We start from the raw sequence: 18,659 nt of genomic DNA, 5'->3' as shown, positions 1-18,659 counted from the left end.
AGGGTGCGGGATGGGGGCTTCTCCCAGATTCCCATTCCGCGTTATCCTGGAGAGAGGGGAGATGCTCTGGGATGGCCGGGTCGGTATCAGGGTGAGGGATGTGGTGATGCCCCCAGCGTGGATGCTGCTGGGAGATCCTGGAAACCCAGCCTGATGGATTTTTTCCCCCTCCTGCTTTTCCCAGTCCAAGGAATCCTCGTCCGTGCTGAGCTGTGACATCTCCGCGGATGACAAGTACATTGTCACGGGCTCTGGGGACAAGAAGGCCACAGTCTACGAGGTCATCTACTGAGCCTGGGATTTCCGGACGGGCCGGCAGCTCCCAGCCCCGGCAGCACTTGGGAATGCTCTGGGAATGCCGAGGGGAGGCCCCGGGCCCGGCCCAGCTCCGCCTGGCATCGCTCCGCCCGGCATCCGCCACACTCGGATTTATTTGGAGATCAGCAACTCTGGCACACATGGAAGCCCTAAACGGATTCTTATTTGGTTTTAGGGTTTTGAGGTTTCTTTGGATTTTTTTTTTTTGGTTTTTTTTTTTTGGTTTTCCGGTTCTCTCCGTCTGGCTTTGGTGGCACTATCAAGGACTCCTTTTTTATTGGGACTTTTTTTTTGTGCATCCCGCATAAGACTTGTGAAAAATGTAAATACTGGACTAGGAAATAGCGTGGGAAGGGGGGACCCTCCCGGTACACTTAGCTGTGTATTTTTGTCTGCTGTAATTGTATTCCACTGATGGTTTTGGTGGTGGCAATTTTATTCTGGGGGTTTTTTGGTTGGTTTTTGGTTTTTTTTTTTGGTTGGTTGTTTTTTTTTTTTCCCCCCCTTTTCCCACCCCCTCTGGAAGTGTCCGTGGGGACTTTGCCATCCAGGCTGAGCAGAGATGTCCACTGGTGAAAAGTTGTTCCTCCTGTCGTGCGTTGTGTGTTAGTGATGGTGGGGAATCGCTCGGATCCTCAGCTACTGACGGGACATCGACACAATCACCTTGGGGTTTGTTTTTTATAGATGGATTTATGGATTTATCCTTATTTTTTTTCCGTGCTTGGATGTTTGAAGAAAAGGGGAAGCCCACGCAAGCCCTTCTTGGTCTTCGGACAGAAGCAAATGAGGAGTGATTTCAAAGAAAGCTTAGAAAATTCAGCTCAGGGAGCCACGAAAGATAATAGCAAACTTACGTGTTTTGTATTCAAATGAAAGTAAAGAATTAGAATTGATAACCTTGAAAAAAAAAAAAAGACAAAAAAAAATACAGTTTTTTTTTAAAAGCAAAAAAGTTTACTAACAAGTAGGGTTTGTGTGTGGTGGGGGGGCTGCTTGTGGTCCTTGTGGGCTTTATGGTCTTGTGTCTTCTGGTTTTATGGAGCAACTCCCTCCCCCCACAGGCCTTTTGTACTAAAGGGTTCTGAAAAGGACAAAAAAAAAAAAGAAAAAAAAAAAAAAAAGAGACAAAAAACCCACGAAGACCTAACGGGAAAATAAAAGTATTTGTGTAGCAGCAGTGCTCACCTGTGTTGTAGCACACGGCAGAGGATTTTTATACCGCATTTTTATGGATTATTTTTGGCGAGTTGGATCTGGTCCAAAAGGAGAAAAAAAAAGTTTAGGGTTGAGGGGAGAATGGTTTGGAGAGGAGGATGGAGAGGTGGGACCTGGAATTGCAGCCCTCCCAGGAGCCTCCATCCCATCCCTCAGGGATCCATCCCATCCCTCCGGCTGCTCCCGGGGCAGACAGAGGAGCTGGGCTGGGAAGGAGGAGAGATCTCCTGGGAACTCCTGGTTTTCCCGTCAAAACGAGAGGGTTCAGAGCTGAAATGAGGGAATGTTCCAGGCCCAGGATGGCTCGGTGGGAGGATGGGATCAGTTTGGGGCATTGATGATCCAAGAAAGGAGAAGCTGAGGTCTCTAAAGCTGCTTTTAGGGAAAGGCATTTTGGGGTGGTTTGGCTCAGATTGACGGCTCTGCCCCTGGCCCTGGGGCCAGCAGAGCCTTGGAGGGGTCCAGGGATGTCCCAGGGGTGTTTTGGGGTCGGTCTTGGGATCTGTGGGGGCAGCTCTGCCCCTTTCTGCACCCTGACCACAGCATTCCCGGCTCCGTGGCCTTCGGAGCATCCTGCTCTGCATGGATGGGCTGTGTTGGGAAGGGCTGGGGGGGCTCCGCCCTGTCCCTGGGGTCACCCCCAGCTCGTGTCCCCCAGGCTCCCAGGGCTGCAGCTGGGCTGCTTCGTTTTCCTCCCCGAATGGCAGGACTGAGGTGCAGGAATTGCATGTTGCGGAGCTGGTGGAGCTCCTGGAGCCAGGCTCTCGACTTCACACCAAAGTATGTAGCAGAATCTGTACAGCTGTTAATAACTACCACTGGTTTTTGTAAAAAAGGGCCAAAAAGCGAAAAAAAAAGAATAAAAAGTCAATGTACTGAAGCTCAACCGCAAGCAAAGTGTCTCTGAACCCTCTGATCCACAGAATTTCACGGAGGTGGGGGGAAAGGCAGGAGCAGGGGAGGGTTGGGGGGCACAGGACACCCGTGACAGGGATCCCCGAGCTGGGGGGGGATGCTGGAGCGGGGATGGAGCCCAGGATGCATGGGAGGAGTTCTCATCCCTTGGCCTCTCCCCCATCCCGTGGGATGGGCTCATCCCAAACCACTTCCCTCCCTTTCCCAGCTCCAAGGCAGCGCCCAGCAGCTTTAGTTCTGCTCCTGCCAGGATTTGGGGATGCAGGGAAAGGGCTGGGATTGGGGCACCCTGCCCGCGGGCTGCCTCAGGACCGGGATCAGGCAGCTCCCGAGCCCCGGGATGCGAGCCCCGGCATTCCCGAGCTGCCGTCCCGGCACCCTGCTGGAGACAAAGCCCTGCCGTGAGCTAGGACAGCTGTAGGGTCCTGCGGGGCTCCCGTGATGGATTGGACACGACAGGACCTGCTGCCAGGGAGGGATGACGGGCGGCAGCGGCGCTCTGCCCGCTCGGCTTCCCGGTAATGGGCAGGGGAGCGCTCGGGTTGCGTTTCCCTGGGGCTGGAGGCTGCACGCCGCCAGGGGCTGACGCAGGGGACCATTAGAAGATGGGAATTGCAAGGAATCCTTTGTTGGAAGATTGGGAGAGCGAAGGGAAGGGGAAGGGACCCCCAGGACCCCCCGCGCTGCCCCTTCGGCACCTGAGCGGCTCTGGCCACGCTTCCAACCCTTCCCAGGAAACTGCTGCCCTTGGCAGTCCATGGGGTTGGACTCCGGCTTTTCCAAGTGCTGGGGAGGGGTGTTGGGCTCTCCCATTCCCATTTGTGTCAGCCAGTTCCCAGATTCTGTAATTCAGTCATTCCCAGCCCCCACGCTGGATTTTCAAATGATAAATTCATGAGGGCTTTTTAAAGGTGCTGTCAGGTCGGGTTTGGCCCACGCTGCCAGGCCAGGAAGGCAGAGCTGGAAACAGCTGGAAAACCGAGCGGGAACTGATTCCCCCAAGAGCCTGAGGATGTGAAGGTGGCACCTTCTGTGGCATTGCCCACTTTTTGTCTGTGATTTCCTTCCGTGAGCGTGGAATTCCTGCACGGAAGGGCTCCCACGGAGCAGGCAGGGATTTGATCCTGGAGCATCAGAACCGCTTTTCCCATGCTGGGTCTCTGTCCCTGAAGGGGGCACTGGGAAAGGGGCAGGGGCGGCAGAGCCGTGCTGGGCTGTGTCCTGCTGTGTGTCCCGTGCCGTGCTGTGTGTCCCATGTCCTGCTGTGTGTCCCATGTCCTGCTGTGTGTCCCATGCCGTGCTGTGTGTCCCATGCCGTGCTGTGTATCCCATGTCCTGCTGTGTGTCCCGTGCCGTGCTGTGTGTCCCATGCCATCCCATCCCATGCCCTGCTGTGTGTCCCATGTCCTGCTGTGTGTCCCATGTCCTGCTGTGTGTCCCATGCCGTGCTGTGTGTCCCATGCCATCCCATGTCCTGCTGTGTGTCCCATATCCTGCTGTGTGTCCCATTCCCTGCTGTGCGTCCTGTGCCAGGCTGAGCCGTGTCCACCCCAGGAACAAAGCAGAGCCCATCCAGCTGTGCCCTGGGCACGCCCACGGTGTCTGCCCACCACGGAATCCGGGATAACGGGATATCCCTGCCCACCACAGAATCCGGGATAACGGGATCCCCCTTCCCCCGGTTATCCCGGGCTCTGTTATCCCGTGGAGGACTTCACCCTTCGGGGTTCACAGAGCAGCACCCACCCACCGCGGGGCGTTCCCAGCCCTTCCCAGCCCCATCGAAGTCCTTCCCGGCCCCATCCCAGCCCTTCCCAGCCCCTTCCCGGCCCTTCCCACCGCAGCCGTGCGGTTGCCAGGGTGCCACCCCGGGCTGGGAACAGATGGCGGCGGCTCTCGGGGACACCCTCAGCTGCTGCTGTCGCTGGCTGCTGCCGCCGAGTGCGGATTCTGCTGGCACCGCTCCCTTCGGCGGCTCTGCCTCTGCCTCGCACCCGTTTTAATTACAGTAATTGAGTTATAATGAGTGATTGTGCCGGGCCATTGTGCGCGGGGAGGCTCCGGTGCTGAAGGGCGGCCCCTGCTCGCGCTTTGTTCGCTGCTCCGAGGGTGGCATCGCTTCCGAAGGCTCGCAGAAACCGGCGGCTGCCTTCAGATGTTCATCGTGCTCCTCTTCCCGGCGCTGGTGCTTCCCTGGATCCCGCTGGAAAGCGGCAGCAACGGATAAAAACTCATTTGGCTTAATTCCCCGCTGGAAAAAAAAAAAAAAAGCCAGCAACAAGCGGAGCCAAGGCGGAAAGCAAAACAGCCCAGCAGCACAAATCCCAGCCCTGCGGAGCCCTGCGCTGGAAAAACCCGTCCTGGGGCTGGCACGGGGTGCCATGGCAGGAGGGGCCGGTGACACTGGGGCCTGGGACAAGGGATGCGGGACAGGACACAGGGAATGGCTTCCCACTGCCAGAGGGCAGGGATGGATGGGATACTGGGAAGGAATTGTTCCCTGGGAGGGGGTGAGGCCCCGGCACAGGGTGCCCAGAGCAGCTGTGGCTGCCCCTGGATCCCTGGCAGTGCCCAAGGCCAGGCTGGCCGGGGCTTGGAGCAGCCTGGGACAGCGGGAGGTGCCCCTGCCCATGGGCCTGGATATCATTTCATGTCCCTTCCAACCCAAACCATTCCAGGATTCCATGATCCACCTACTGAAATCCCCCATTTCCCTGGATTCCCGTCCCTGTCAGTCCTACTCCTGTTCCCAGGGCTGTCCCCACCAGCCCCTGACATTCCAGGCTCTTGTCCCACGGTCAGACCTGCTCGGGGAGGGGGGCTGGATTTGCCTTAAATCCCCAACTCTGTCCCCACCAATGTGGGACGAGCCACCCCTCACCCTGCTGAGCCCGGAGCATCCCTGATTTCCGCCTGGGAAAAGCCCCGTGGCGCTCCCCATCCAGGATTTGGGAACGCTGGGCTGGTCAGGATGGGTTTGGGGGCAGCCCTCGGACAGCCCAGAGAGAGCCCCAAATGCAGCCCCGTTATCACCCCCCCACCTCTCCCCTGGGGGTGCCTTGGGGTTTTTTGGCTTTTCTGGGTAACAATAAAAACTTTCATTGGAGCAAAACCTTGGCTGGCCAAAATGAGCCTCGTTAATTCCAGGGAATTGTTTCATCTCGGCTCAACAGGAATAATGAATCTTTTTTTATTATTACTTTTTTTTTATTACAAGATGAGTTGGTGAACAGCCAACTTCCTCCGGGGGAATTCCTGGGGAGTGTTGATCCCGGCTGGAATTTACCTTGGAGGAGGGGGGGGAAAAAATTGAAAAAAGGAGGGGAGAAAAAAAAAGAGGGAAAAAAATAAAAAGAGAAGGAAAAAAGCGAAGGTTTTAAAGGCTCAAACGCTGCTATTCATAACAACGTGTGATTGAGCTCAGCCTTTTCCTGACAGCTCCCAGATGGAGCCAAGGCTTTTCCACAACACCCTCACACAACACTTCCCTCCGGAGCCAGCTCCAGCCCCAAACAAAAATTGGGAGCACACAGGCGCCTTGTTATCCTCGGGAAAGCCGAGGAGCACCAGAGCCCGCAGGAATCCGGCTGAGCTTGGCCCTGCCTGGAAAATCCAACCCCAGGGCTGTGTGTGCCTGGGTCACCCTGTGGGGCTGGGCCCCGAGTGTCCCCGGGTTTGTGGGGTGCTCCCGGGGCTCAGGGCTGGGTTTGTGCCAGGGCTGAGCCCCCAGGGTGTCCCCGGGTTTGTGGGGTGCTCCCGGGGCTCAGGGCTGGGTTTATCCCAGTTTTGTGTTAATCAGAAAGGATAAAAAATGGCATTACAGTGCTGCAGGGGCAGCTGGGCTTTAATGGGATTTTGGAGATTTTTATGCTTCCATAAAACTTTCTGCGCATTTCAGGCTGGGAGAGCACCCAGAGCGCTCCTCACTCGAGGTGCTGGTGGCAGAGGCGGTGGCACAGCGCTGGCACCGTGTCCCCTCTGCTTCCCCTTGGATGTGCAGGGATGGACACGGAATATTCCGGACTGGCAGCAAAGGGCCAGGACCGAAGGGATCAGTGGATCCATCGGTTTGGGGAGGCTGGGAATGCAGCGGATGGAGGGTGGAAGGGCAGAGCTTCCCTCGGGAGCCGGCAGGGCCGGGAGGGAACGGAGCATCCCAGCCCAGCATCCAGCCCCTCCATCCCAGTCCCTCTCCAGCTCTCCTGGAGCCCCTTTAGGCCCTGGAAGGGGCTCTGAGCTCTCTCTGGATCCTTCCCTTCTCCAGGGGAACATTCCCAGCTCTCCCAGCCTGGCTCCAGAGGGTTTCCAGCCCTCAGAGCAGCTCCGGGGCCTCCTCTGGAATTGCTCCAGCAGCTCCGGGTTCTCCCGCTGTTGGGAATCCCACACAAACCTTTTCAAAGCTGGACACGAGCTGGGACGGGATGGGGACAGCGACACTGTGGGACACGTGGCAGCGCGGGCAGCACCTCGTGCCACCCCAGGAGCTGCTCCATGGGCCCTGGGCACACCTGGAATGCTGAAGGAGGAGAACACAGGCTGATGGATAACTGGGATTTCCTGGGGTGGTCCCACAGCACCTGCGGGGGGTTAATTAATGCCTCGTTTAAACCCCAGACGGGCTAAGCCCGACTTGCTGATGGTTCCGGCTCTCCCAACGCCTTCCCCGCGGCTTTGCCTCTGGCAGGACTCCGGGCACAGCATTCCCGGCGGGACCGGGGTCACGCACAGACAGCGCAGGGCCGGGATTTGGGGACGCTTTCCCCTCCCTGGGAATCCAGGAGCTCTTCCCCAGGCATCCAAGTGCATTCCCGGCAGCTGGAAGTGCCCTGTGGCAGCTGGGCCGCTCTCGAGGCGGTGCTGGAGCCGCTCCACCCCGCTCTGCCGCCGGGAGTCGGGATATTATCCCAATTTTTGTTGTGTAACCAGAACATGCCGGGGATTGCGGTAATCCATTAATGCTCCCTGGGGAGGATTTGGAGCTCCGCACTTGCGGCCTGACGCCTTCCCTGGGGATAAACTCGGCACCCCCTGGGAATGCTGCAGGGCAGGGAGAGACCGGGAATGCTCCTCCCTGGGACCCCAGCGTGGGGGACACATCCCTGCAGTGCTCCGGGTGCTCCTGGATGGGGGTGGCTCCGTCTCAGGTACCTCGGTGGGGGGACAGGGAGCTGCTTCTGGTGGCACTGCCCTTCCCGTGGGATCGTGGCCAGGGTCGGGTCCCTCTCCTGTGCCCAGCCCCTTCTTTTTGGGAAAAAGAGCTCGGATCCCTCGAATCCCCCTCTGGACAGGAGGGATGGGACAGCCTCCCACGGTGCTGCTCGGTTCCCAGCACATCCCTTCTCCCACGGCTGGGCTCTGGGAATGGATGGAAAGGGGAAAAGGTGCAGCAGGGATGAGTCCGTGAGGATGGAGCTGTGCCCGTGCTCCTGCTCCAGGCACAGGTTTGGGAGCCCCTGCCTGACCTGCAGGGCAGGGAATGGCTTGGATCAGCCAGGATCTCATGGCACAGCCCGGATTCCATGGCACAGCACCCCTGGCACTGGCTGTGCCCTCTGGATCACCGCTGGACACGGCAGGAAGCCACCACTGCCCTGGACTCTTCCACAGGAGCTAAAGGGATCTGAAAACAGGGAATTTTCCTGGAAAGAGAGCCCAAAATATCTGTGGGAGCAACATCTGGGCAGGCCCAGGGTTCTCATGCTGGGCTCCCACCCAGCCCAGCTCCTCCCGGGATAAACTCGAGGGAGAGCTCAGAGCCCCTTGCAGGGCCTAAAGGGGCTCCAGGAGAGCTGGAGAGGGACTGGGGACAAGGCATGGAGGGACAGGACACAGGGAATGGCTTCCCACTGCCAGAGGGCAGGGATGGATGGGATATTGGGAAGGAATTGCTCCCTGGGAGGGGCTGGGCTGGAATTCCCAGAGAAGCTGTGGCTGCCCCTGGATCCCTGAAATGTCCCAGGCCAGGGCTCGGAGTGGTCTGGTCCCGGTGCTGCTCCACAGGTCTGTCTGCGGATCCCTCTCCAGCTCCATCCCCTTGGCTGGCTCCCCACAATCCCCAAAAGCAGCTCAAAAATTCCTCCGAGCATTCCCCAGCTCTGCACACGAGTGGAGGGCACTGGGATTAACCACATCCCAGCCTGGAATTCCCGAGCCTGGAGCTGCAGCAGGCGCAAGGACCTCTCCTGGCTTTCTCCAGCCCTTCCTTAAATAAGCAGCTTTCCCCACCCCTTTCCCAACACTTCACCTCGGGATCCTCCCCCTTGGAACACAGGCGGGCCTGGCACGCACTCCCGGACCACCCTGGGAAGCAAATCCCGGTAATTTATGGAGAGGCTCAGCTGAGAACAGCCCGGGTGGGTTTTTTTTCCCTTCCCCCTTTTTTCTTTCTGTCCTGACTATAAATTTTTCATGGAATTTAGAAAACACCAGCAAATCCCCAGGGACACTTCTAGAACCTGCCCGAGACTCGGAATCCAAGGATCTCCCCAGCAGTGCATCGGGAGCTGGGGGCAGCAGCATTCCCAGTCCTCATCGGGGGACAGGGAATATCCCTGCGTGTCCAGGAGCCCACCCACCCCCAAGATCCCACGGGGACACGGGGGCAGAGCAGCTCCAGGCTGGGATGAGCCAGTCCCTGCGTGTCCCTGCCCCCAAACATCCCCAAATCCCCATTTCTCAGATCCCTGCCTGCCCCCAAACATCCTCCCCAAGTCCCCCTTTCCCAGATGCCTGCCTGCTCCCAAGGATCCCCCAAATGCCCATTTCCAAGGTCTCCACCTCGGGAAGGAGCTGCTGGGGACAGAGCTGTGCCCAGGGAACCCCAGCAGGGCGCTGCCACCTGCACGTCCCCCAGGTCCCGGACGGGGAGGGTTTTCCATGGGCAGGGAGGGTTTTCCATGGGCAGGGTGGGGTTTCCATGGACAGGGAGCAGGGGCAGTGCCATCCCCATCTCGGAGCACTTCCCATTTGTCTCCATTCCTGGCAGAAAGGCTCAGTGATCCTTGGAAAGGGCCCCTTGTGGGGCCACACCGTGGCTCCTTCCCGGCTTTCCTGCCCTAATGAAGACAAATGAACATTATCCCAACCTGTTCCAGCAATTCCCGCTTCCAAGCAGCGCTGGGAGGACGCTGGGGACCCCTCGCTCACTGCGCTGCCTGCACTGGCTTTGGAGCTGGGAGTCCTTGGGAGCATTCCCAGAGGATTCCAGGCTCCATGGACAGGGCTTGGATTTATTGCTTATCACAGAATCCTGGGATGGTTTGGGTTGGGAGGGACCTTAAAGCTCATCCCGTTCCAAGGGCAGAGACACCTCCCACTATCCCAGGCTGCTCCAGGCTGGCCTTGGACACTTCCAGGGATCCAGGGGCAGCCACAGCTTCTCTGGGAATTCCATCCCAGCCCCTCCCCACCCTCCCAGGGAACAGTTCCTTCCCAATATCCCATCCATCCCTGCCCTCTGGCAGTGGGAAGCCATTCCCTGTGTCCTGTCCCTCCATCCCTTGTCCGCAGTCCCTCTCCAGCTCTCCTGGAGCCCCTTTAGGCCCTGGAAGGGGCTCTGAGCTCTCCCTGGATCCTTCCCTTCTCCAGGTGAACATTCCCAGCTCTCCCAGCCTGGCTCCAGAGGAATTCCAGCCCTCGGAGCACCTCTGTGTTCTCCTTGTCCCCCACTCCTGCACATCCCCAAACGCAGCCGTGACTGTAAAACCAACACCCAAACCCAGGGACTGCGCCCAGGGCGAGGCCAGCGGGGACACCCCGGGCTCGGGAGGGGACAGGGAAGTGTCACCTTTCCTCCTCTTTCATTTCCCAGCCCCTGGATCTGCTGGGAAGGAGCAAGGCCCGGGCAGCAGAGGACGGGGATTCCTGACACCGGGAAGAGCGGAGGTGAAAGAAAGTGAAAAATCGCTGTGGAAAAACGGGGCCCAGCTCCCCCTGCCCCGCGGCCGCTGCTGGGAGGGGACAGGAGGGAGCACAGCCTCCCTGTGGTCCCACCCGGCCTTTAAAGGAGCTGGAATGTGCTGGAATCCAGGGAAAACTAATCCCGGCAGCACCCGGAGAGCCCCGGAGCGAGCCCAGGGCTTGGATTGCAGCGGGTTCTGGTGTGAGGCCACGGCAAAAAGGTTATCCCGACTGGTGGGGCTTGGATTGGGAATTTTTCGGTCCAGGACGAGCCTGGTCCGGAGCCTCCCCTCGGCTGTTTAATTCCCGAAGCGCGGAGGAGCCGCAGGAATGTCAAGCGGGGCTAAGTGCTCGCCCCAGCGGCATTCCCGGACAAAAGGCGACACTTTGGGGCATTAAATCGCTCAGGGACAGTCGAGGACTCTTCAAAGCGGCTGCGAATTGCGTGGCCAGGCTGGAAAACACGAGGCACCGGCTCCTGCCGGCCCGGGCACGCCCCTGAGCGGGGAAAAGAGTGGAGCAGAGAGCAAAAAACCCCCAAATCTTGGTTTTGACTTGAAGGGGAGAGCTCGGGGCTTGCCTGGCAAGCTCATCCTCGTGCTCCAGGATCCAGGGATCCTCCTTTTCCAGCTCGGTGTGGCAGCTGTGCGCAGGATGGATGCGTGTGATGCCCGGATTTCCAGGCAGGGATCAGGCCGGAGAGCAGGGAGGGCAGCCGGGATGTGGGAGTGGCACCCACCGAGGCCGGGGAGGAGGCTGGGGTGGCCGGGGAAGATGCCAGGATTGCCGGGGAAGCTGCTGGGGAAGCTGCTGGGGCTGCTGGGGAAGCTGGCAGAGCTGTTGGGAGGATGCTGGGGCTGCTGGGGAAGATGCTGGGATCCCTGGGAAGGATGCCGGGGTACCCGGGGAAGGTGCTGGGGCTCCGGGGGAGGATGGCAGGGCTGGGAACGATGCCAGGGGAAGGGGCCAGGGCTGTCAGGAGGGTGCTGGGCTACCTGGAGAAGATGCTGGGGCTGCTGAAGAGGATGCAGAGTAGTCAGGGAAGATGCTGTGATGGTGGGAGAGGATGCTGAGGTACCCGGGGAAGACTTGGGCTGGATGCTGAGGAACCCAGGGAAGATCGGGGGTGGATGTTGGGGCGCCCAGGGAAGGTTTGGGGCTGCTGGGACCAGTGCCAGGGTTTTTGGGGAGGATGTCTGGGCTGCTGGGGAGGATGTTGGGGACCAAGGGAAGATCTGGGGTGGCTGGGGAGGATGTTTGGGTACCCAGGAAGATCTGGGGTGGATGCTGAGGTAGCCAGGGAAGATCCGGGGCTGCTGGGGCCGGTGCCAGGGTGTTGCGGAGGACGCCGGGGCTGCTGGGCCGGCTGCCGAGGCTCCAGGAGCGCTGCCAGGACTGGCGGGGAGGATGCCGGGGCTGCGGCTCGGAGCCATCCATTGTGGCTGCCGAAATGTTTCGGAATCAGCCGTTTAATGAGAACAAAAGAAATTAATTGGTGGTTTAGGCCTAATGAGACCGCTGTGCAAATTAACAGCCCTCATCAGCAGAAACAAACAGACTCCTTAAACGAATCGCGGCTGATAAAGAGGGGGTCGGCGGCACCATCTGCGCGGCCCCTCCCGGCGCAGGCAGCGGGGAAAAACCCACCCCGATCCCACTAAAGCATAAATTCCCGGTTCATTCAGGCGGGCGCAGCTTGACTCCGGCAGCTCGGAGCGCGGATAAAGGCGAGCCCCCCGCATTTGCATCTGAAAGCGGCGAGACGCGGCCCCTCGCTCGGGCCGGGGGCGGGGGGCGTTCAGCCCCCATTGAGGCCGGCACAAAGGGGCCCCCCCGCGCCGGCTGCCGGACCCTGCGGGTCCTCACACAGCCCGTTTGTTCCCGCTGTTTACTTAAGACGTTCCTCAATTCCCAGCGAGGATTTGGATTTCGGGCTTGGTTTACTTGTGCTGGCAGGAAAAAAAAAAAAAAAAGAAGGGAAAAAAAAAATCTGTCTGATCTTTAATAATCAAAGTAATTAGAATAATCCTTTCAGGGCTGAATGGGGGATTATTTCTTCGTGTCATTTTAGTTTCATCCTCATTTGGGGCTCCTAAAACGTGGAAAAAGTACTTCAAAAGCCCCACTGTAGTCCCGGGCCCTCTTCACGCTCCTGGAAATTCCCACCCAGGCGCCTGCCGAGCCCCCGTTCTCAGGGAAAGCGCCTGTTTGGCTGCGGCCGGTTTATTTATTTCGGGCCTGGTCAAATAAACAGCGGGGCCGGCGAGATTTGGGGCTCGTTTGTTGTTTGGCTGTCTCGGGCAGATAAGGAAGCCTTTGATGGAGAGCAGGGACTTTGTGTGTCTAATCTGGGCCCGGCAGCGCCGCCGAAACGCGGCCGAGTCTGCGGGGAGCAGTAATTACATCGGGGGATTAAAAGGTCCGAAACCTCACCTATATTTCACTTTTGTAAACCAGTGAGGAACAAAGAACGCTCGGCTCGCCCCGAGGAAAGAATAATTGACACAATTCGCAGGCTCGGGATTATTGTAATGTAAATAAACGCGGCCGGGAGGACGGGACTCGTTCAGCCCTGCAAGTTTTCAGCTGGGTTTTAACGAGGGGCATAAACTCGGCTTCAAAAACAGCGCCAAAACATCCCCCCCCCCCAACCCCAAATCCCCCTTTTCCCCCATTTCCCACTCGGGGTGCAGCTCGGCAGGGACTGCGGGGTAAAATCCCAGGGGAGCATTGCCCGTGGCTCTGCCAGGAGTCAAATCTCTGGGAATTGCTCTCCCGGCGCAGGTTTGTCCCCCCCATCCACCAGGGATGAGAGGGCACAAGGGACAGGCGGTGGTGGGAATTGGGACAGGCAGCGAGCAGCAGGGACCTGACGCTATAAAGAATCGTTAAAATCACGGAATTGGGGAATTATTTGGGCTGGAAGAGCCCTCTGAGATCCTCGATTCCACTGTCAGGGCCACCACTGGGGCACGTCCCCAAGTGCCACATCCACACTGCTGGAATTAGACAGGAACAGGGCCTAAAAATCCTTTAAAAAGTAATAATAATAATTTTTTAAAATCCATGGGGTTTTTTTGGCCACCTTGACTCCTGATTCCAGGTAGGAAAAGGGAGCAAGATCTCATTGGAAGCTGAAACTCAGGAAGGGTTTAAGGGGTGTAGGGATGATCCCAAATCCGACCCAGAGAGGGTTTAAGGGGTGCACGAATGATCCTGACTCCAGCCAGGAAGGATTTAAGGGGTGCAGGGATAATCCTGGCTTTAACCCAGGAAGTTTTTAAGGAGTTCAGGATTGATCCTGGCTCCTCTGGATTCTCAGAGTCCAGGATGAATTTCCTAAGTGCTGATCCCCCTCCAAGGAGCTCGGGGCCTTTCCTCATGGAAAACTAGGGGGCTGTGAGGAGCTGGGTGTTTCTCCCCGGTTTTTCCAGGCAGGGGGAACCACTCTGGACTCAGGGCTTGAAATTATCCCCAATTATCAGCGGGAAAATGGCAGGAATGGGAGAACGAGGCAGCAGCTCAATCCATGGGCTAAATGCCGGCCATAAATGCATTCCTATTAGGAAGTCAATACCCGGCTGGCAGCTCCTGTCTGTGCCGACCCCTCATTAGACAAAGCCTTGACCTTGACCTCATTGTCCCGTTTGCCGGGAGCCAGAATCCCGGGACAACTCGTATTGGCGTGCGAATCCATAAATATTGATTCATTGTTTGCAGTGTAATTTAAATGTCAGTTATGAGCCCGGGGCAGATAAAGATCTGGATCAACAATAAAACTGGAGAGGCCGTAAATCCCCCGGGCTTCCAATGGAGCTGCGGCCTCCCGGGAAAGGAACAGCCAAAACAAAGGGAAAAGGCGCCCCAAAGCCCCGTTTCCTGCACGTCGGAAGGAGGGAGGGTATCGATTATCCGGGCAAGCAGCCCCGAGCTGGGTGGCCCCGGGCCCGCAGTGTCCCTGTGGCCTCTGCCGGCGTCCGAGCGGAGATTCCTGCTCTGGCCGGGGCTGATCCCAAATTCTGCTGAGCGCCCTGTGCCCTTGTCACTCATCCTCCTTCTCTTCCTCCTCCTCTTCCTCCTCTTCGTCACTTCTCCTCCTCCTCCTCCTCCTCCTCCTCCTCCTCCTCCTGTGGGACTCCAGGTCCGGAGCTCCCAGCACCCCCAATCACCCCCATGGGCTCCCTAAACCACGTTTTTTTTTGCCCACCCTCCAGAGGAGGGGGATAAACCTGGACCCATCATTTGGGATCTGCCCCAAAACTGAGGGAAACCCCGGGGTTTGCCGGAGGTGCTGTTTTGGGGTTTCTAACTTCAAATAACAACATTTAAATGTTTTTTATGGTCTGGTATCTCTGGGAAGCAGCCCTGGAGCTCGTTATTTATTGAGCTCTATCAGCGACTTTGAAGGGAATCTTTTCCATCGGATTTGCAGCAGGATAATCTCCTTACTCTGTTTGGCAGGGGGGAAAACCAGAGCTCGGAAACGCCGTCACTGCTGCGGAATATGGGCTCACAAAAAGGCATTTTTCCAGGGATGGAGGGGAAAATCCTGGAGACCAAAGGGAATGGTGGGCCTGTGTATGGGGAAGCTCCCAGGGACTTATTCCCATCTTCCCGGAGGGCAGGGATAGCTGGGATTTTGGGAAGGACTCCTTCCCTGGGAGGGTGGGGAGGGGCTGGGATAGGCTGGAATTCCCAGGGGAGCTGTGGCTGCCCCTGGATCCCTGGAAGTGTCCAAGGCCAGGCTGGAGCAGCCAGGGATAGTGGGAGGTGTCCCTGCGGAGCTGCGTTCATGGGCAGATTCCAATCACTCACGTTTTAAGGGGAATTTGAAAGGATTTGGGTCCTGGCAGGGCAAAACCAGCCACAAAACCCAACCCCGAATCCCTGTGAGGGGTTTGTGGGATCAGGGAATCTGGGGGGATTTGCTGATCCCATTGGTGTCTGATATCCCAAAATTGCTCCGAGTACCACGGGATAGGCCTGGCTGTGCTCGTGGCTGGCTCGTTCACAGAATGTTTCCCTTTAAACATTCCCAGCCTGCTTCCATTTGTTTTCCATTCTCGGAGCCTCTGCAGTTGTGGGATCAAAGCACAACTCCTTGGCTGACGTGGAAACCCTTCCCAAAACCGGGAAATGGGGGGGGAATCCGGCCTCTCCATGAACTGTCCAGAAAAACAGCGGCCCTGGGGCTGCCTGGGAGTTTGGGAAGGGATCTGGGGCCAGACATTGAGCACCAGGAATTCAACTCCAGCCCAAAACTTCCATGGATGGAGCTTTTCCCCCCTGGCCCTGGATCCCTCTGCGATGCCCTTTGGAGGATTCCATGGAGGGAATGTGCAGGATTCCCCCCTGGAAGTGGCTGGGATCCCTCTCTCCCCATCCCAGATTCCTAGCTGCGCTCCCAGGCTGGGATTGTTTTCCAGAGGCAGAAGTGGGAGCTGGCATCACCTTCCTGGTTTTATCTGGAGTTTGATCCATTCCTGGAATGCAAAGGAAAGCAGAGGGAAAACACCTGGAGCAAATCCTGCTGCTGGATCCGTTGCTCCCATCCTGCTCCCACATCCAGGGGCTGCTCCCGGTGATCCTGAGGCCCTGGAGGCAGGGAGGGACACTGAATGGGTTGGGATATCCCTTCCCAATACCCACGGAGCAAAAGAGAAGGTGGAAAGCAACCCCAGCAGATTCCAGGGAAATGGAGGAGATTTTCCAGCTGTACAACAACATTCCAGGTTGGATCCATAACGCTGCAGGAGAATTATCCCACCAGCAGGATCCAGGACATGGCACGAAGGCCTCCAGGATCCAGAGCAGCCAAAGGGTATTTGGGGTTTATTTTGGAACACCGGGAATGAAAACACCAAGGAAGCAGCCGGGAATCCAGAGCCAATCCTGCATGGCACCTTTGGGAATGCACCCTCTGGAGTAGCCAAGGGCAAAGTTTCCCATTCCCAGTGTTTTAACCCTAATTCCCAGGGGAAAATCAGATTTGGGCTGGGATTTGTAGAGCGTGTCTCACAATTTCATTTAATCCGCACTATCCTCTTAGGGAGCGGAACAGCAGGAATTATCCCGGGACAGCAGGAATTATCCCGGGAGAGCGGGAATTGTCCCGGGACAGCAGGGATTGTCCCAGGGCAGCAGGAATTGTCCCAGGGCAGCAGGAATTATCCTGGGACAGCTGGAATTATCCCGGGACAGCAGAAATCATTCCAGAGCAGCAGAAGTTATCCCAGGACAGCAGAAGTTATCCCGGACAATGGAATACTTAGGATCTGCAATTCCCCACTCTGACAAATCCCAGATCTGGAATTAATCCCACTCCTGCCAGATCCCATCACTGGGAAGGATGAGGAGGGTGCAGCTCCAGCCTCGCTGGATCATCCCAACCTCCCTGGAGCAGAGGGAGTTTATAGGATTCGAGTCCTTTCCTTGCTATCCCAAATCTTATTAGGAATTTCACCCCCTCCTGATGGACATTCCAAAGGATACGCTCCATTCTCTGTGCCTTCCAGGACTGATTTATCCCAAAATTTCCTCGGAGCAGGGAACCCATGCAGGGCTCTTTGTCCCTTAATGGAACATTCCCAAAGCCTCGAGGCTTCCTCGCGAATTTTCCCCCATAATTCCAGGGAAAACATGTCCTTTATAACGACAGGATCCGGATCAATCTGGAGCCACGGCCTATTTTCCAATCAACCCTCCAAAAACAAAACCCCAAATCCACGAAAACACTAAAAATGATTTGTTGTGACCGCCTGGCTCCCCCAAATCCCCCCAAGCATTCCAATCCCTCCTTCCCGATCCTTTATCCCTTAAGGTTCTTTCTAATTCAATAACCAGGATTCCCAATCCTGCCCCAGCTGGGGGGGGGGAAATTCCAGCGCCGCCGTTCCCAGCACTCTCCCAAAGCCCCCCCTGACTGGGCCATGCGGGATTACAGCCCTGTAATCCTTGGGAACACATGTTGGGAAGGATAAAAGCAATTTTGTTGGGAAAACCGAAGGCCACGTTCAGCCGGAATCAGCTCCGGCTGCGCGGAGCTCTCACCCCTCGGAGGCCCCGCGCAAGGAGGGAATTAAGGGAAATAAAACCCCAAAAAGCCGAATTTTGGCCGTTTTCCCCCGGATTGGTCCAATTTGCCGATGTGTGCCTGGCAGTAATTCCAGCCCGGGGTTTTCTCGGGCTCGGAGCTAATCTGGGATGTAATTCCCGAGCCGTGCGCTGGCCTGGCGAGGCCCAAACGGGGATTAGGGGTTATATAAATGTAATTTCCTAATTAATCATCGCAGGCCAGCCCCACGCGGGTTTGTCACCAGCAGCGGCACCCAGGGCCCAGTGGGAGCCGGGCAGGGGTTACATAACCAGGAAAGATCCAGAAAATCCACGGCCGTTCCCACTGCTCCCCGCCAAACCCCCGAAGTGACACCAGAGGAACCCCAAAAGGATCAGGACACCCCAAATCACCGGGATTGGAGCCTTTCCCAATGATTCCGCCCCACCTCCCTCCCAACCTATGGCAAGAAGGAGGATTTTGTTTTCTTCCCAAATATCCCATGGAAAAACGCATTCCACAGGCTCCTGAAAAATAACCCGTAGGGTTCATTAGCTGCCCTATTTTTCCAGGTGTGCTCCAGCAGCACTAATTAACTAATTAACTCTCAGGTAGATTGGAGCACTCCAGCCTCCAAATGCCAAAACAAATCCTGCCATAATTCCCAGGAATCCTTTTCATTAGCGGCTGCCTAATTATCCCATTAATAGCACATCCCGGGAGACGGCGTTTGCTTGGCAGGCAAATATTTGGGATGAAATGAGCAAACACGGAGACAAACGGCTCTGTTTGCCCAAGGATTCGGGAACGCAAAAGGATTCAATTCCCGGAAAAAAAGGGTATTCCGTGGAAAAGCCAGTGTTTGATCCAGGGGGAGCAGCTGGAGCTGCAGGGGGCACGGGAACAAAGAGGGGGCAGGGGGCACCACCGGGCACAGCTGGAAACACCTGGGAACACCTGGGAACACCTGGGAACACCTGGGAACACCTGGGCAGGGCCTCCTGTGGTGGTGTTGTTTGGGAAGGTTGTGATTCCCAGAAACTGGGGGATGGGAAATGAAGGATGATGTCATGGCAGGAGGGTGATGATGTCACGGTGGGGAGATGATGTCACAGCAGGAGGGTGATGTTGTGGTGTAGGATGATGTCATAGTGGGAGGGTGATGTCACAGCAAGAGGATGTCATGGGAGGATGATGTCATGGCAGGAGGATGATGTCACGGCAGGAGGATGTAATGGTGGAGAATGATGTCATG

The 18,659-nt window shown here is 57.1% G+C and overlaps 1 protein-coding gene across 11 annotated transcripts in view; it reads left to right on the top strand.

The window, feature by feature from the left end:
* TLE3 (TLE family member 3, transcriptional corepressor) overlaps nucleotides 1-2,422 on the top strand; it is a 29,744-nt gene extending 27,322 nt beyond the window's left edge. For 8 of the 11 annotated variants that reach the window (XM_032122695.1, XM_032122699.1, XM_032122698.1 and 5 more), the window contains one exon: nucleotides 185-292. In XM_032122695.1, coding sequence (XP_031978586.1) covers nucleotides 185-292 — 108 coding nt within the window. Of the gene's footprint in view, nucleotides 1-184 lie in introns of all 11 variants that reach the window. The other 3 variants (XM_032122706.1, XM_032122704.1, XM_032122696.1) reach the window with 1 other exon arrangement.
* Nucleotides 2,423-18,659: the final 16,237 nt, after the last annotated feature.

Source organism: Corvus moneduloides, chromosome 13, assembly GCF_009650955.1.
Source record: "Corvus moneduloides isolate bCorMon1 chromosome 13, bCorMon1.pri, whole genome shotgun sequence".
Lineage (NCBI taxonomy): Eukaryota > Metazoa > Chordata > Aves > Passeriformes > Corvidae > Corvus > Corvus moneduloides.
This window is presented reverse-complemented; position numbering and strand designations above follow the sequence as displayed.